Source organism: Hemibagrus wyckioides, linkage group LG22, assembly GCF_019097595.1.
Source record: "Hemibagrus wyckioides isolate EC202008001 linkage group LG22, SWU_Hwy_1.0, whole genome shotgun sequence".
Classification (NCBI taxonomy): Eukaryota; Metazoa; Chordata; class Actinopteri; order Siluriformes; family Bagridae; genus Hemibagrus; species Hemibagrus wyckioides.
In genome coordinates, this window is record NC_080731.1 from 600,834 (window position 1) to 618,240 (window position 17,407).

Consider the following 17,407-nt stretch of genomic DNA (forward strand, 5'->3'; position numbering starts at 1 on the left):
ATTTTCTGGAAACAGAGCTTCAGGAGGGTCAGAAGGAAGAGTCCTGCTGTCCTGAGTTTGAGGAAGTTCAGAGAACGTCAATTTTTCACCCTAAAAAAAACTCCGGGGTAAGGGGTAAGCCTTAGTGAGGTTTTTTGGGTGAAATATTTGATGTTCTCAGATCTTCTCCAAATTCACTCGGAGGGTCAGAGGGATGGAGCTGTAGAGGAGGTGCAAGTCTGGTCTGAACATCACACTCCAAAGCTGAGGTCTGAGGCCCAGTGTCCAGCAGATTCCAATATATTAAACTGACCAGTATTTGTAGAGTCTCAGCTTTGGAGTGTGATGTTCAAACCAAACTCATGCCGTTGACTACAACTGGATCTCAGTGTCCTCTAGTGTAAAATTGGGGAAGATCTGAGAACATCAAAATTTTCACCCAAAGACTAACCCCTTGGAGTTTTGGTGAAAATTTGAGGTTTTCTGATCTTCCTCAAATTCACACCATGAATTATGTTTGTACGTTTGGTCTGATCATTCAATTCAATTCAAATTTATTTGTATAGCACTTTTAACAAAGAGCATTGTGTCAAAGCAGCTTTACATGAGAAACGACATAAGAAAACAACAAACATGAACAGACAGACAGACAGACAGTCCTAGATGTTATCCCAAGTGAGCAAGCCTGAGGTGACTGAGGCGACTGTGGCAAGGAAAAACTCCCTTAGATGGTAAGAGGAAGAAACCTTGAGAGGAACCAGACTCAAAAGGGAACCCCTCCTCATTTGGGTGACAATTGTGTGATGCAGATACAGCATGTGTATAGTGTTATGTAAATCAATAAGGAGGTTGTTGTCCACAGCGCTGCTTGAATATCCCAATCCTCACAAGCAGAACCCGGCTGGAGCCGGTCCATCTCCGGATGCCACTGGAGCCGGCACAGTCTCTGTATGCCTCGGGATGGGGAGAAGAAAACTTCATCAAACTTCAGAATGGAGATCTGAAGACCAGTGTCCAGGAAGTTCCAGTATGTTTCTTAACAGAAATTCTATCAGTTTCATAACATAGAAAAAGACCTGCTAGAGTTCATGGAACTGTAAAATTAGGACTAGATTAACAGTGTATAAAGATAAATCTGGACAACAGTGAAGGAAAAACAGTGAAGTTAGAAGTTAGAGTACAGTTTGATGTGTGATTATAACAGTGTGTTATTTCTACAAAAAGACTTTCTAACTTTTATTAAAGTATTTTTATTAATGCAAAACAGAATGTTGACGTTTCAATAGAATAGTCTGAACATTTTCAAAATGACGAATTTCAGTCGATTTAAATTTTGGAGAAATCGTAAACAGAGCCTCAGATCTCTGTGTGTCTGGAGTGTGATGGTCCAGAATTAAACATGATGCTGTCTGTATCTTCACCCCTGAAACCCACAGTCTGAATTTGGGGAAGATGCAGATGTTCTATCAGACTGTTGTGGCGAGTGCCCTCTTCTACTCTGCAGTGTGCTGGGACGCCTCACATCTGGACAAGCTGGTGAGGAAGGCGGGCTCGATTGTGGGCTCAGAACTGGACAGTCTGACATCAGTGGCAGAGAGGAGGATGCTGAGCAGGCTCCTGTCCATCATGGACAATCCACTGCATCTACTGTACAACATCATCTCCAGACAGAGAAGCAGCTTCAGTGACCGGTTGCTGTCACTGCCCTGCTCCACTGACAGACTGAGGAGGTCGTTCCTCCCCCATGCCACAAGACTCTTTAATTCCACTCGGGGTGGGAGGAGTCAGTGCTGACACTACTCTTCTCTCCGTCCTGGACTGTACAAAACTCCAAGAGGTTCTAGCCTTAGTGTTTTTCAGGTGAAAGTTTAGGTCTCAGAGCTTCTCCAACTTCTCGGTGGTGGTCAGTGGGATCGAGCTTTAAACAGGATCACAAGTTTGGTCTGAACGTCACACTCTAAAGCTGAGATGCGAGGCTGTTGAGGCCATTTCTGACAGTCAATAAAATATACTGGAATCTGCTGGACACTGGGCCAGACTGTGTCTTACGTTACAAACCTATTGCAGTAAATCTAGCAGCTACATTTTGTACATAATGAATGTGCAAGACATCCTGTAAAGCAACTGACTGAAGTTGTAAAGTGTGACTGGAAAAAATCCAGTGTTCTCCTGTCTGTCATGGACCCATGGAAAGCTTGGAAATCGTTCACTTCCACATTTTAAGATGAAAATTTGACTTTCTCGGCTCTTAATATTTACACCACAGGTTAGTGAGATCGAGACAGAAACGGTCCAAACACCTGCTACTGACCATCACACCTCAGAGCTACTGCAGAGAGACAGCGCTGGTTAAAGTAGTAAATGACCGAACACTGGCCAGGTCAGGGTCATGTCTAGTTGTTGGTGTTTGATGTAGGAGTGTATTAGTGTGTTATTGAACAGTGATTGTTTAGATTTTTAATAATTTTGTAATTTGTTTTACACAAAGACACATTTTATTTTGATCATTTTTATTACTGCAGTAAACAATATAGTAGACATCTACAGAACATTAGTCTAATACACTGAGGCACAACGTCTCCTCAAGGCCTTTAACTCACATAGTTCAAGCACCTGAACAGTTTACAGAGATTCTCCTTCACCCTATTGCTCCAGCTGGGATGAGGTAGAATGAGAGCGAAACCTTTTTAACTCTAAGTGTAATAAATGTCATTATTATGTGGACAGTTTCCTTCATCTGAATACAAAGCTCTGTTCAATCCCAAATGGATACTCCAAAACTCCCTAATGTCCACGCAGCTGAATAGACCTGGATTTATGCCCAGTGTGGCCTTTAACCAATTATCATGCAGACTTGACCAATTTATTCCAATACATAAGGAACACACTTCCTTCCTGTCCAGTCTTATCCACACAGGGCAGTGTGGGTTTTTGTTCCAATCAAGCAGCCCGAGTCCACCTGTATAATCAGCTGATCTTAGCTTTCACTAGACTCTGCTCGGTGGGAACGACTCGATAACTACCGGCTAAGATGACCAAATAAGAGTGGAATCCTGTTCTGAGTAGTGGACAGAACTGGTGGATCTCTGGGGGTTACAGAAACCTTTAATCATGCTGTAGGTATTTTTATTCTTAACAAATATCAAACTCCTCTACAGATCTGTTTACACACAAAGCAGACAAACAAAGACTGATACACCAGTTTATTTTTGTAGGACTGAATGCTTAAGGCCTCAAAGTGTTTAATACTGAATACTCAGACTTACCGGCTTCTCAAGTGCAACATTAGAGCGAAAGAAAAGAGTTCGAATAAGGCTGAAAAGATTCACACCGGTCACAGGGGATAAAAATGACCGGCTTCGTCATGATTGTATTATTGATAGCGCAACGCTTTCTCCATTTAGTCAGCACACAGAAAATATACCTCTGCTACTTCTGTAGAGGCAAATTTAAATCTGCTTCCTGTTTCCTGTCACCTTATGGTAGTCTGGCTGAAAACTCCAGGCTGGTGCAGAAACAGTAAGAGCACAGTATGCTATGAGGCATGGACTCACATTATAGTGTGGATTAGTAACAGGACGGACTCACAGACCTGAGCTGAACATGATACTGAGGGTCAGTTAGTGGGTGGGAGCAAGTCAACATTTTGTCCTCAAAGTTGATGTTAGAAGCAGGAAAAATGGACAAGCGTAAGGATTTGAGCGAGTTTGACCAAAAGGGCCAAATTGTGATGGCTAGACCACTGGATCAGAGCATCTCCAAAACTGCAGCTCTTGTGGGGTGTTCCCGGTCTGCAGTGGTCAGTATTGCTGAAGAAGTTAATGCTAGAAAGATAATTATTTCATTTTATTAGTTAATGATGGAAAGGTGTCAGAATACACGGGTCAGGGCTGTTTGGGCAGCAAAAGGGGGACTGACAACATTAGGCAGGCGGTCATAATGTTATGCCTGGTCAGTGTAGTTTGATAACATGAGTATTATATTCTACAGCAGAAGAGTCAGAGTCCAGTATATACTGTGGGACAGTAACTGTATTGCATGATTTAGTACAGTTGTGTTATTGCTGTACAGGATGCTGTATAATAATATAAGGCTTTGGAGTAATTCATCATCATCACCTCACCTCATTACTGTAGCACAGGGCAGATATACTTCTGCTGGTCACTGCTTTTCCTGCAGCCATCCACAAGTAGTATTAAAGTACAACAACAACAACAACAACAACAATAATAATAATAATAATAATAAGACGCAGAAGAGATCCAAAAAAGAAAAGTCGAGTGCAATGGTGTGGGAATCGATCTGCCTTTTTTAAGTCGAGGCTTCGTCCCAAACACTAGACCACAGGGTGTGTAATAACTCTACTAAAACTTTTACAGTGGTTATTTTATGTTGCACTGATCACACTGATATACTCCACTTTATAGAAGAATAGTGCAGGTTCAGGATACTCTGGATGGTAGTGAGTGCATCATCACTAAACTCTACTCTCACATGGCTTTACCTGAACACACAGCAGTCCTAAAGAGACCTGGGTTAAGTACTGACTCCTAATAGCCCTTACTCATCATCACTAAAGAGGAAATAAGGAGGAAATATGGCGACCTGCATGGGCTTTTAGCTCCAGAGCAGGAGAACGTGAAAGCAGCAGCTGACTGAGGTGATGAGTAATGTGTGTGTGTGTGTGTGTGTGTTAGAAATACCTGACTGTTTTAGCCTGTTCTCATGCATAGGATAGATAAGATGGACATGTGCGCACGACTGCTATCTGATCTGAGAGACAGAGAAAAACTGATCTAACACAAATACTGAGTGATAATATAGTCAGGAAAATAATTACAGCAAAAAAAAGAAAAGAAAAATCCAGTGGAAGCTCGAGATTCAGACTGGAAGCCAATTTCTGAGACAACAGATTTCTGAGAAATAAATGAGATTTCTGAGAGATAACTGAAGTTTCTGAGAGATATTACATGTGATATTTAACAGGCAACATCACGAGAAGTAACCGCATAGCAAAGCTGAATCTCAAACCAGGAAACAATGAAGATAATTAGTGTAATAACGATCATGATAACTGGTAGTGAAGTGATTATATATGAAATCAGCACATGCTCATTAGGCACAAAATTTAATTAAGTGTTGATTAATGACAGCTCCGCCTTCACGCAGTCGCGGTATGGTACGGGTCTGACTGCTGGTATCACACCATGAGAAAGTGCAGATTAACAACTACAAACTATCTATTACAAAGCGCCGTCAGTCTCTTCCCCTCAAAACTGATTTGATTTGCATATCGTTAAACACCAAGATTAGAATATTATATATATATATATATATATATATATATATATATATATATATATATATATATATATATATATATATATATATATATCCAGAGCTGTGACATCACCATCCAGAACACAGCCTCAGTTCTTAAAGCGTGTCTGCTCACATATGTGGTTAAATTTCCTGAAAACGGAAGACACAACATATTAAAATATATATTTAATAATTATGTATATGTATATCTGTTAAAAAACATCCACTTATTGATCCAGAACTGAAATCTGTATCTGTCTCCCTCTACTGGGAGATTAAAGAATTACACAAAATAACACAAGACGTTTAAAAACTGGAAATATTTCTAAAAATACAGATCTGCAAAGAGACTCTTACATGGCATGATGAGCTTTAATCTGCGTTCTGCAATTACGACCCCAATAACAATCCGGTCTGACCGTCACTGCAGCTAGGGGGGGGGGGGGAATTAGGGAGAGAGAAGGGGAGTAAGTGTGTATGTATGTGTATATATATTTATGAGTGTGTGTGTGTGTGTGTACCTGGTAGCTCAGCACCAGGAACATTAGCTCTGTAGGCATACGCAAGCTCTTTAAAGAAGCGAAGTCCACAGCAGTAACACAGGAAGGAGTTCCCATTGATACGGTAATCTGACACACACACACACACACACACACACAGAGCGTGAGTGAGCAATTGGTGGCTTCCAGAATCTAGTATGTACCTGTACTATGCAATGACAAAGCTGTTGCATAATCCATCCATCCATCCATCCATCTGAACATAAGTAATATTGGCCTGATGAGACACACCCCCAGCACTGTAAGATATATTAATACTTTTCTGAATATAAACTTCGTATAAATATCAGTGTTTTATTTGATATTGTACTGTCTCTAAAGCAATGCTCTAGCTCCCCCTGCTGGTGATGTGAAGTATATGTCCCGTTAGTGTTGCTCCAGTTCAGAGCAGAACAGAAAAATAACCTGGAACTATTACTCAGAGAGCTCAGAAACACAGCTCATTTAGTATGAGGTGGTGTGTGTGTGTGTGTGTGTTACCTGACAGGTGGTAGAGGCCTTGCTGCATGCTCTGTAGCGCCTCCTGCAGCATCTCCTTCCACGTCTTTCCTCTGGAACTCAAATAATTCTGATAACAAAAAAATAGGAACTTTATAATTATATTTATTATACATTAACTCTTTATATAAAGTATGAAGTTTTTAAATTAAATTCAGAAATTTAAGGCTATACATTTTCCTCAGTCCTTTTTTAATTTCTGTGAAGAATACATCTCCTGAAGTATCAATTAGCTGTATAATGTAAATGAAATGAATAATGAAATAATTTGTTTAATTATTTCACCTGCAGGATTTCAGACTCGTAGTGGTTGTTGTTGAGGACACCGTCCAGACATTTATCGGTCAGATTCAGATCTGTTAGAGAAGAGTAGCTATAAAAACACTACTACATTTATTTAAGGAAAAAAATACTAATACAACTAATACCAATAATAAAAATAACACACTTACATGTCAAGTTTTTGAAATAATATATGAATAAATAATCTTGCATATAAAAGTTCCATTAAGGAGTAGCAACTAGCAGATCATCAACACACTGACCAATCAGAGACTTACCCCTAAAGCGTGCCAAGCAGCCCTGACACCCGATTCGCTGGCAGCCCCAGTACAGGTGACAGAATGGCCTCTGACACACCAAACCTAAGGAGAAACAGGAAGTGAGTTCTGCCAGTGTCAGTGTTCGGCACCAATCAGATCACACTGTGGGCAGTACAGAACCAATCAGATGCCACCGTGTTCCTTGTGTGCAAAACATTCTTGGGCAATAAACCTGATTCTGAAAACATTACATACTTGACACAAGTGCCGAAGTGTGTGTGTGTGTGTGTGTGTGTGTGTGTGGTTGACAGTTGGGTGGGTCACTCACAGTGCTGGGGGGAGGAGTTTGTGCCAACATGCTCTGCTCTGCGATCAGGCATTGGCTGTAAACAGCAGGTGCAGATCAGGTGACTGCCATGAGAGGGACAGGTGAACTCCTGAGCTTCTGAGTGAAGTCATGAAACGGAGCAGAGGGTCAGATAAACATTTATGTTAATGTTAATTAATGTTAATGAGGGCGGAGCATAAGTTACATCTGATAATCACAAACTAAACAAGTTATCTAGCTTGCTTGTGACTGAAATGAAAAGAAATCTATTTCTGATTGGCTGAGATTAGATTTAATCCACGCTTGACCTTTGCTGACCCCAGGTCACCACCAAATGATTTCCAAAACCACACCCTCCTAATCCTATGACCCTCACATTTACATAAGCTCCCTATAATCCTGTGCCACTACCTGTGCAGGTGTCTGAGGATGTGGACGGTCCGTCTCCAGGTGTCGGACCCGTGTCACCGGTGGAGCCGCAGATCCAGGGGGCGGGGCTAAAGTCCTTTTTATATCCCGGACACTGTCTGCACGTCATGTATGGCTGACTGCAGACACGACAACACAAAGCTCAGAAACTTCACATCATTTTATTCTCAGTAAATATAAACAGGATCTAATTAGCATGTGATGAGTTACCTGAGATCAGACGTGTCGCTGTCGTTATCAGACAGTTCAAACAGATAATCAGAGCTTCCTTCTTCATCAGAGAAATATCGCTCCACTTTGGGCTGCAGCATGTCCTGCGTGATCTTGTTACGAGCGTCCATGCTGCGTATGTCCTCCTCACTGCGGCACTTCTCTGTTACACACACACACAAATAATAAATATAATTTTGATATGTCATAACAGCTCCATGCAGACATGGTGTGTGTGTGTGAAGGTTGGACTGGACAAACTGGAGTGTCCTGACTCTGACTCAACCCCACTGACCTCCTTTGGGATGAACTGGAACACTAACTGCACCCCAGACCTCCTCATTCTTCATCAGTGGCATTTTGAGGTTTGAACCCTGACCTTTTGATCAACAACTCGGAGCCTTGACAACTTGAGCCACTACTGCCCTGACCTCACCAATGCTCTTGTAGCCGAATGACCCTCCATGAATCCCCATAGCCATGCTCCAACATTTAGTGGAACAGCTTCCAGTAGTGTGTGTGTGTGTGTGTGTGTGTGTGTGTATACCAGGGTGCTGAAGCAGGTATGCCTCAACCAGGTTGTTGAGGATGTGGTTTTTGCGAATTCTCTCCACTGGACAGCGGCAGGTGGGACAGAGAGAGGAACGCTCCATCCACCCAGAGTAACAAGCTGCACAGAACGTGTGCATACAGGGCTGCAGACTACACACACACACACACACACACACACACACACAGTCAAACCCATGCTGGAACATGACTTCATGCTGTAACTCCGGGATAAACTGTACCTGACACAGTCATACAGCAAATCCTGACAGATGATGCAGGTGAGAGATTCCTCCATTTTATCCGCTTTGATTCCTTTTCCTCTGTCCTTCCCGGATTTAGGAAGTTCTGCAGGAGTGTGAGGTTCTCCCACAGCCGGATAAACCACGTACGGATCATCTGTCAGAGGAACATAGGGAAAAAACCTCAAGACATGAGCAGAACACCAAAGAGACAGAGACACAGACAGAGAGACACACACAGACAGAGAGACAGTGACAGAGACACAGACAGACAGACACAGACAGACAGTAACACAGACAGAGAGACAGTAACAGTGACAGACACAGTGACAGTGATAGAGACATAATAGAGACACAGTGACAGAGACACTGTGACAGAGACACAAAGACAGTGACAGAGACATAGTGACGGAGAGAGAGACACAGTGACAGACACTTAGTGAGAGAGAGAGACACAGTGACAGAGACCTAGTGAGAGAGAGAGAGACACAGTGACAGAGACATTATAGAGACATAGTGACAGAGACACAGACACTGTGACAGAGAGAGAGAAACACAGTGACAGACATCATAGAGACAGTGACAGAGAGAGAGACACAGTGACAGACACAGTGACAGAGACATTATAGAGGCATAGTGACAGAGAGAGAGACACAGTGACAGAGACATCATAGAGACAGTGACAGACACAATGACAGAGACAGTGACAGAGACACAGTGCCACAGACATCATAGAGACGCAGTGACAGACACAGTGCCACAGACATCATAGAGACGCAGTGACAGAGACACCGTGACAGAGACACCATAGAGACACAGTGCCACAGACATCATAGAGACACAGTGACAGAGGCGCAGTGACAGATGCAGTGACACAGACATCATAGAGACACGGTGACAGAGACATCATAGAGATGCAGTGACAGACGCAGTGACAGAGACACAATGACACATCACAGAGACGCAGTGACAGAGACATCACAGAGACGCAGTGTCAGAGACACAGTGCTAGACATCATAGAGACGCAATGACAGAGACACAGTGCCACAGCCATCATAGAGACGCAGTGACAGAGACAAAGTGACACAGACACAGTGCCACAGACATCAGAGACACATTGACAGACACAGTGACACAGACATCTTGGAGATGCAGTGACAGACACAGTGACACAGACATCTTGGAGATGCAGTGACAGACACAGTGACACAGACATCATAGAGACGCAGTGACAGACAAATCATAGAGACGCAGTGCCACAGACACAGTGCCACAGACATCATACAGACGCAGTGACAGAGACATCATAGAGACACAGTGCCACAGACACAGTGCCACAGACATCATACAGACGCAGTGACAGAGACATCATAGAGACGCAGTGACAAACGCAGCGACACAGACATCATAGAGACGCAGTCACAGTGCCACAGACATCATACAGACGCAGTGACAGAGACATCATAGAGACGCAGTGACACAGACACAGTGACACAGACATCATAGAGACGCAGTGACAAACACAGTGACACAGACATCATAGAGACGCAGTGACGCAGACGCAGTGACGCAGACACAGACATCATAGAGACGCAGTCAGTGACACAGACACAGTGCCACAGACATCAGAGACGCAGTGCCACAGACATCATAGAGACGCAGTGCCACAGAGCCACAGACACAGTGCCACAGACATCATAGAGACGCAGTGACAGACACAGTGACACAGAGCCACAGACATCATAGAGACGCAGTGCCACAGACGCAGTGACGCAGACACAGTGCCACAGACATCATAGAGACGCAGTGACGCAGGCACAGTGACACAGACATCATAGAGACGCAGTGACACAGTGACACAGACATCATAGAGACGCAGTGACACAGACATCATAGAGACGCAGTGACACAGTGACGCAGACATCATAGAGACGCAGTGACACAGTGACGCAGACATCATAGAGACGCAGTGACACAGTGACACACATCATAGAGACGCAGTGATCATATAAAAACTATTAAATACACAATGTAGTTTACACACATACAAAGAATGTTATACTGTATACTATAAGTGGCGTTGCAGACATTACATTAGCCTCTGTGTTCTGGTGTAATAGTAAAAAAGAAATTATTTGGAGGAAAATGTAATCTTGTGTAATCTCCTAATTCTCTGAAGTGACACTCACCTGTTTTCTGTCTCTTCCTCTCAGGCTGCACACACTCGTCTATCTCACTCTCTCCATCCGGGCGCTTCACTGAAGACTGTACTGACCTCACCTCACTAAACCCTGCAGATCAAAAGAGCAGCTGAAAACTTTCAGTGTGTGTGTGTGTGTGTAAAATCTGACCTGTTCCAGTGTGTGTGTAAAATCTGACCTGTTCCAGTGTGTGTGTAAAATCTGACCTGTTCCAGTGTGTGTGTAAAATCTGACCTGTTCCAGTGTGTGTGTAATCTGACCTGTTCCAGTGTGTGTGTAATCTGACCTGTTCCAGTGTGTGTGTAATCTGACCTGTTCCAGTGTGTGTGTGTGTTTAGTATGTGTGTAAAATCTGACCTGGTCCAGTGTGATTGTGTGTGTGTGTGTGTGTGTGTGTAAAATCTGACCTGGTCCAGTGTGATTGTGTGTGTGTGTGTGTGTGTGTGTAAAATCTGACCTGGTCCAGTGTGATTGTGTGTGTGTGTGTGTGTGTGTGTACGCTGACCTGTTCCAGTGTGTGTTGTTGTCTTGGCGATGTTGTAGGATGTAGATGGTTGAGATTCCTCAAAGGCAGGTCTGATCTTCATCTCCTGTGGTACGAATGGGAGTGTAACAGGTTCCACAGGAGCGGGATCAACATCCGGATCGATCCTCTCCATCAGCTCTGAAGAGTTTAACTCTAAAACAAACAAACAAATAAATAAATAAACAAACAAAAACCAACACAAACACTGAAACTCCGCCTGCAGCACATGCCAGCAGAGATAGTGGAGGTGAAGGGATGACAATCATAACAACATTATTCATTTATAATAACGACAGGTTAATTAATGTGTAATAATTTTTCAGGACAATAACTTGTATCATTATAGTCCGAGATCTTTCTGCCATGAGAGCAGGAACTAGTCTGTTAAAATGTACAACGTTCAATTTATTAATGAAGTAAAGCACGGTACAGGAGATAAATGTCTGTGATATAAGTGGAACTACTGCATTATTTTTATACAACAGCCTGGTACAGAGTCTGTTATTCCTTACACTAACCTTTACTCTAATAATAATAATAATAATAATATTCACCTTCAGTATCCTGAGAGTCTGAGTGTGAAGGAGTCATTGAGTGATACACATATGCAATGTCTGGAAAAAAAAACCCATGAATACAATTATAATACACTATATTACCAAAGGTTTTGGGACATCTGCCTTTACATGCACATGAATGTAATATGGAGTTGTCCCACCCCTTTGCAGCTATAACAGCTTCAACTCTTCTGGGAAGGCTTTCCACAAGGTTTAGGAGTGTGTTTATGGGAATTTTTGACCATTCTTCCAGAAGCGCATTTGTGAGGTCAGGCACTGATGTTGGACGAGAAGGTCTGTCTCACAGTCTCTGCTCTAATTCATCCCAAAGGTGTTCTATGGGGTTGAGGTCAGGACTCTGTACAGGACAGTCAAGTTCCTCCACACCAAACTCACTCATCCATGTCTTTATGGACCTTGCTTTGGTCACTGGTGTACAGTCATGTTGGAACAGGAAGGGGTCATCCCCAAACTGTTCCCACACTACAATATAGTATATTCATGACTCTTTACAGTGTTTTTATAATACATACTGTAGGTTTGCTCCTATTCATTTACATAGCATTAAATAAAAATTATTTAATTTTGAATTATTAATTTATTTTAAACCATCACCACAAATCCAGTTACACTGTGTTTCACTCCAGCAGTCATGAAGGAGACTAAATGAACAGGAAGTGGGAGGAGTTAAAGTCAGTAACGAAGTGTCTTACTCTGCTCAGGTTCACTCTTCCTGTACACAAAGTAGATAACATCGCCGCTCTGCAGTAAGTGGCTCTGTCTCTTCACCAGTTTGGACATGTTTATCACCGTCCCATTAGTGCTGCAGAAAACAAACAAGAACTAATGAACAAAGCTTTAATCCATTTAATGTGATTTCTAAACACTTTGCTAATAGATTTGAATTAACACAACTCATTAAAAGTGCTGTTCAGCACTACTGAATCCTGCACTCTGATTGGTGATTAAACACAAGGGGATGTGATGTGGTAGAAAAATAATTATCTTTAGGGTGATAACAGCGTCTCACCTGGTGTCCTCGAGCCACACCTGTCCTGACCCCTGATCCTGTGTGATTTTACAGTGGTCACCTGACACCAGTTTACTGGCAGGAAACGACAAATCACAGCCTGCAAACACAACCTTTATAATTATTATTATTATTATTAATATTATTATTAATAATAAATTATTATTATTAAAAATAAGTATGCTTAGATTTTTTAATCCATTCTAATTAAAAAATAAATTACCTATTGTAACATCATACATGTACAAACAAACAAATAAAATGTATAAATACAATTAACAGCTTAAATAAAAAAAATCAAAAGCCTGAAAACTAATTCAAATCAGTTTTATTATTTAACGTTTAAATATTTAATATTAATATTTATTATTAAATTAATAACATTAATAATAACACATTTAACACCTCATATTGAAACATTTATAGATTTATGTACATATATAATTAGTACAATAACATTTTAAAACATGTCAAAACACCATTTTCTTTAACAAATGATTTCACACTTAAAACGGAAGAATATTTCTCATGTAATTTTTAATATTTTATTTATTCTTCTGAAAAACTCTGTGCTATTTATGAGATTAACTTTTTACAGAGTTTATAATTGTTCATTAATTATAATTCATAAAGAACATTCAGTAAATGCAAAATAAAGTTTTTAGAGAACTGAACAGGATATTGGTCTTATTTGTGATCTTATCATATTGCTCAGCCTTATTATTAAATTATTATTAAATATGGCAAAATATTTCAGACTTGTGCAAATATTCAGAAGTGTGCAACTCCTGAATAGCGTAAATATCATTTATGTCTTTCCAGTAGAAATGTGTAAGTGAGTGAATAAAGAGAGGTAACTGAGGAGCAGATGTATGACGTGAATAAGAGCTCACAGCATGCTGGGAATCAGACATTAAAGTGCTTTAGGAGCAGACAGACACAAAGCCCTACTTAATATTCGACACGCATGAGCTCTATACACTCCTTTTGTCATCGGCACTGGGCTTTCTCTAGGTTTAGAACTAAAGAGGGCTTTGTGTGCTGAATAATGTCCAGACACGGCTTCAGAGATGCTAGAACATTCCACTGGGAAAACAGACTGCCTAATAAGCATGTGTCAAAAATACTCAAGAAGATCAAAGAAGCTCCCACACTATTTACACTTCTAATACTATAGAGCGTATTAGTGTAGAGCTGACCTCAGGGCTGTGATGATGAAGTGTTATGATGAAGAGGTGTAGAGAGTGTACAGTGTGGTGGGGAAGACCGACAGATCATTATGTGGTGCAGTAAAAGTACAGTATGCTGTCAAATGGTAATATGACGAGGTGGAGTGAGTGTAGCGTAGTATAGTATAGTGTAGTATAGCGTAGTGTAGTATAGCGTAGTGTAGTATAGTATAGTGTAGTATAGCGTAGTGTAGTATAGTGTAGTGTAGTATAGTATAGTGTAGTATAGCGTAGTGTAGTGTAGTATAGTGTAGTATAGTGTAGTATAGCGTAGCGTAGTATAGTATAGTGTAGTATAGTGTAGTGTAGTATAGTGTAGTGTAGTATAGTATAGTGTAGTATAGTATAGTGTAGTATAGCGTAGTGTAGTATAGTATAGTGTAGTATAGTGTAGTGTAGTATAGTATAGTATAGCGTAGTGTAGTATAGTGTAGTGTAGTATAGTATAGTGTAGTATAGCGTAGTGTAGTGTAGTATAGTGTAGTATAGCGTAGTGTAGTATAGTATAACGTAGTATAGTGTAGTATAGTATAGAGTAGTATAGCGTAGTGTAGTGTAGTATAGTATAGTGTAGTATAGCGTAGTGTAGTGTAGTATAGCGTAGTGTAGTGTAGTATAGCGTAGTGTAGTGTAGTATAGTATAGTGTAGTATAGCGTAGTGTAGTATAGTATAGTGTAGTATAGTATAGTGTAGTATAGCGTAGTGTAGTATAGTATAGTGTAGTATAGCGTAGTGTAGTATAGTATAGTGTAGTATAGTATAGTGTAGTATAGCGTAGTGTAGTATAGTATAGTGTAGTATAGTATAGTGTAGTATAGCGTAGTGTAGTGTAGTATAGCGTAGTGTAGTATAGTATAGTGTAGTATAGCGTAGTGTAGTGTAGTATAGCGTAGTGTAGTATAGTATAGTGTAGTATAGCGTAGTGTAGTATAGTATAGTATAGCGTAGTATAGTATAGTGTAGAATAGTATAGTAATATAGTAGGATGAAGTGGAACAGCAGTAGTGTAGTATGGTATGTGGTAGAGTAACACTGCATTATAGTGTAGAGTACAGCAGTGTAAGGTGGGAGAGTATGGGTGTAGTATAGTAACGTGTGATAACTGTACAGTGTGATTAAGTGGGATATTAATGCTACATTACTGTGTGGTGGAGTAATAGTACGAGGTGATTTAGCAGTACAGTGTAGTATGAGATGTGAGTAAATGTACTGTATGATTCTTAGGACTACAGGTACAGTATAGTAATGTGACGTATATCACAGTGGTAGAGTATAGTCATATATATATATATATATATACACACACACACACTATATTGCCAAAAGTATTCTCTCACCTGCCTTGACTCGCATATGAACTTAAGTGACATCCCATTCCTAATCCATAGGGTTCAATATGACGTCGGTCCACCCTTTGCAGCTATAACAGCTTCAACTCTTCTGGGAAGGCTGTCCACAAGGTTTAGGAGTGTGTTTATGGGAATTTTTGACCATTCTTCCAGAAGCGCATTTGTGAGGTCACACACTGATGTTGGACGAGAAGGTCTGGCTCTCAGTCTCCGCTCTAATTCATCCCAAAGGTGTTCTATCGGGTTGAGGTCAGGACTCTGTGCAGGCCAGTCAAGTTCCTCCACACCAGACTCTGTCATCCATGTCTTTATGGACCTTGCTTTGGTCACTGGTGTGCAGTCATGTTGGAAGAGGAAGGGGCCAGCTCCAAACTGTTCCCACAAAGTTGGGAGCATGGAATTGTCCAAAATGTCTTGGTATGCTGAAGCATTCAGAGTTCCTTTCACTGGAACTAAGGGGCCAAGCCCAGCTCCTGAAAAACAACCCCACACCATAATCCCCCCTCCACCAAACTTTACACTTGGCACAATGCAGTCAGACAAGTACCGTTCTCCTGGCAACCGCCAAACCCAGACTCGTCCATCAGATTGCCAGATGGAGAAGCGCGATTGGTCACTCCAGAGAACGGCTCTCCACTGCTCTAGAGTCCAGTGGCGGCGTGCTTTACACCACTGCATCCGACGCTTTGCATTGCACTTGGTGATGTATGGCTTGGAGGCAGCTGCTCGGCCATGGAAACCCATTCCATGAAGCTCTCTGCGCACTGTTCTTGAGCTCATCTGAAGGCCACATGAAGTTTGGAGGTCTGTAGCGATTGACTCTGCAGAAAGTTGGCGACCTCTTCGCACTATGCGCCTCAGCATCCGCTGCCCCCGCTCCGTCAGTTTACGTGGCCTACCACTTCGTGGCTGAGTTGCTGTCGTTCCCAAACACTTCCACGTTCTTATAATACAGCTGACAGTTGACTGTGGAATATTTAGGAGCGAGGAAATTTCACGACTGGATTTGTTGCACAGGTGGCATCCTATCACAGTTCCACGCTGGAATTCACTGAGCTCCTGAGAGCGACCCATTCTTTCACAAATGTTTGTAAAAACAGTCTGCATGCCTAGGTGCTTGATTTTATACACCTGTGGCCATGGAAGTGATTGGAACACCTGATTCTGATTATTTGGATGGGTGAGCGAATACTTTTGGCAATATAGTGTGTGTGCGTATATATATATATATATATGGACAGTAATAGTACAGATGATGGTAACAGTAACACACCCACCTTTCCTCCGCCCCACAGTACACTCTTTATTGACCAGTAACAGGGTGAGCGCTGATTCTGTCGACGCTCCGACTCGTACCAGTTTCCCCCATGCCTGCTGCTGCTCCACTCTCACTCCATCTGTTCTCTCCATCCTTCTCTCTCTCTCTACTCTCTGTCTCCACACATCAAGTCATCTACAGCGCAGGAACAATCACGTCACACACACTTTACTACCCTATTACACACACTACACACTCACCATCTGACCCACCTCCAGATTTATGTTTCTGACACTTATAAACAACACTAAAATAAACCAGAATTACAGAAGAGCAACAAAAACTCTATTTAATGTGGAAAAAATCAGCAAAAAAAATTACTCTAAAGTCTGTCTGTCTGTCCATTTTACTGTCTGTCTGTCCATTTTACTGTATCTGTCTCTGTCTGTCTATCAATTTTACTGTCTGTCTCTGTCTGTCCATTTTACTGTCTGTCTACTTTTCTGTCTGTCTGTCCATTTTACTGTCCTCTTTATTAAGCTCTCTGTTCCAATGTGTCTGTTGTATCCTTCCATTTGTCTACACTTCCTGTCTGT

At 41.5% G+C, this 17,407-nt stretch overlaps 1 protein-coding gene across 3 annotated transcripts in view; it reads right to left on the minus strand.

The window, feature by feature from the left end:
• Positions 1 to 534: 534 nt before the first annotated feature.
• The window catches only part of chfr (checkpoint with forkhead and ring finger domains, E3 ubiquitin protein ligase), an 18,354-nt gene continuing 1,481 nt past the window's right edge, over positions 535 to 17,407 (minus strand). Inside the window, exons 2-18 of one of the 3 annotated variants that reach the window (XM_058375000.1) lie at positions 16,831 to 17,006; positions 12,975 to 13,074; positions 12,658 to 12,767; positions 11,942 to 12,001; positions 11,367 to 11,540; positions 10,850 to 10,951; positions 8,660 to 8,816; positions 8,416 to 8,570; positions 7,869 to 8,031; positions 7,641 to 7,777; positions 7,230 to 7,343; positions 6,920 to 7,003; positions 6,645 to 6,715; positions 6,342 to 6,429; positions 5,823 to 5,930; positions 5,659 to 5,731; positions 535 to 5,451 (exon numbers count right to left, since the gene is read on the minus strand). In XM_058375000.1, the coding sequence (XP_058230983.1) occupies positions 5,409 to 5,451; positions 5,659 to 5,731; positions 5,823 to 5,930; positions 6,342 to 6,429; positions 6,645 to 6,715; positions 6,920 to 7,003; positions 7,230 to 7,343; positions 7,641 to 7,777; positions 7,869 to 8,031; positions 8,416 to 8,570; positions 8,660 to 8,816; positions 10,850 to 10,951; positions 11,367 to 11,540; positions 11,942 to 12,001; positions 12,658 to 12,767; positions 12,975 to 13,074; positions 16,831 to 16,963 (1,872 nt within the window). In that variant the 5' untranslated portion in view covers positions 16,964 to 17,006 and the 3' untranslated portion in view covers positions 535 to 5,408. Of the gene's footprint in view, positions 5,452 to 5,658; positions 5,732 to 5,822; positions 5,931 to 6,341; positions 6,430 to 6,644; positions 6,716 to 6,919; positions 7,004 to 7,229; positions 7,347 to 7,640; positions 7,778 to 7,868; positions 8,032 to 8,415; positions 8,571 to 8,659; positions 8,817 to 10,849; positions 10,952 to 11,366; positions 11,541 to 11,941; positions 12,002 to 12,657; positions 12,768 to 12,974; positions 13,075 to 16,830; positions 17,007 to 17,407 lie in introns of all 3 variants that reach the window. The other 2 variants (XM_058374999.1, XM_058375001.1) reach the window with 2 other exon arrangements.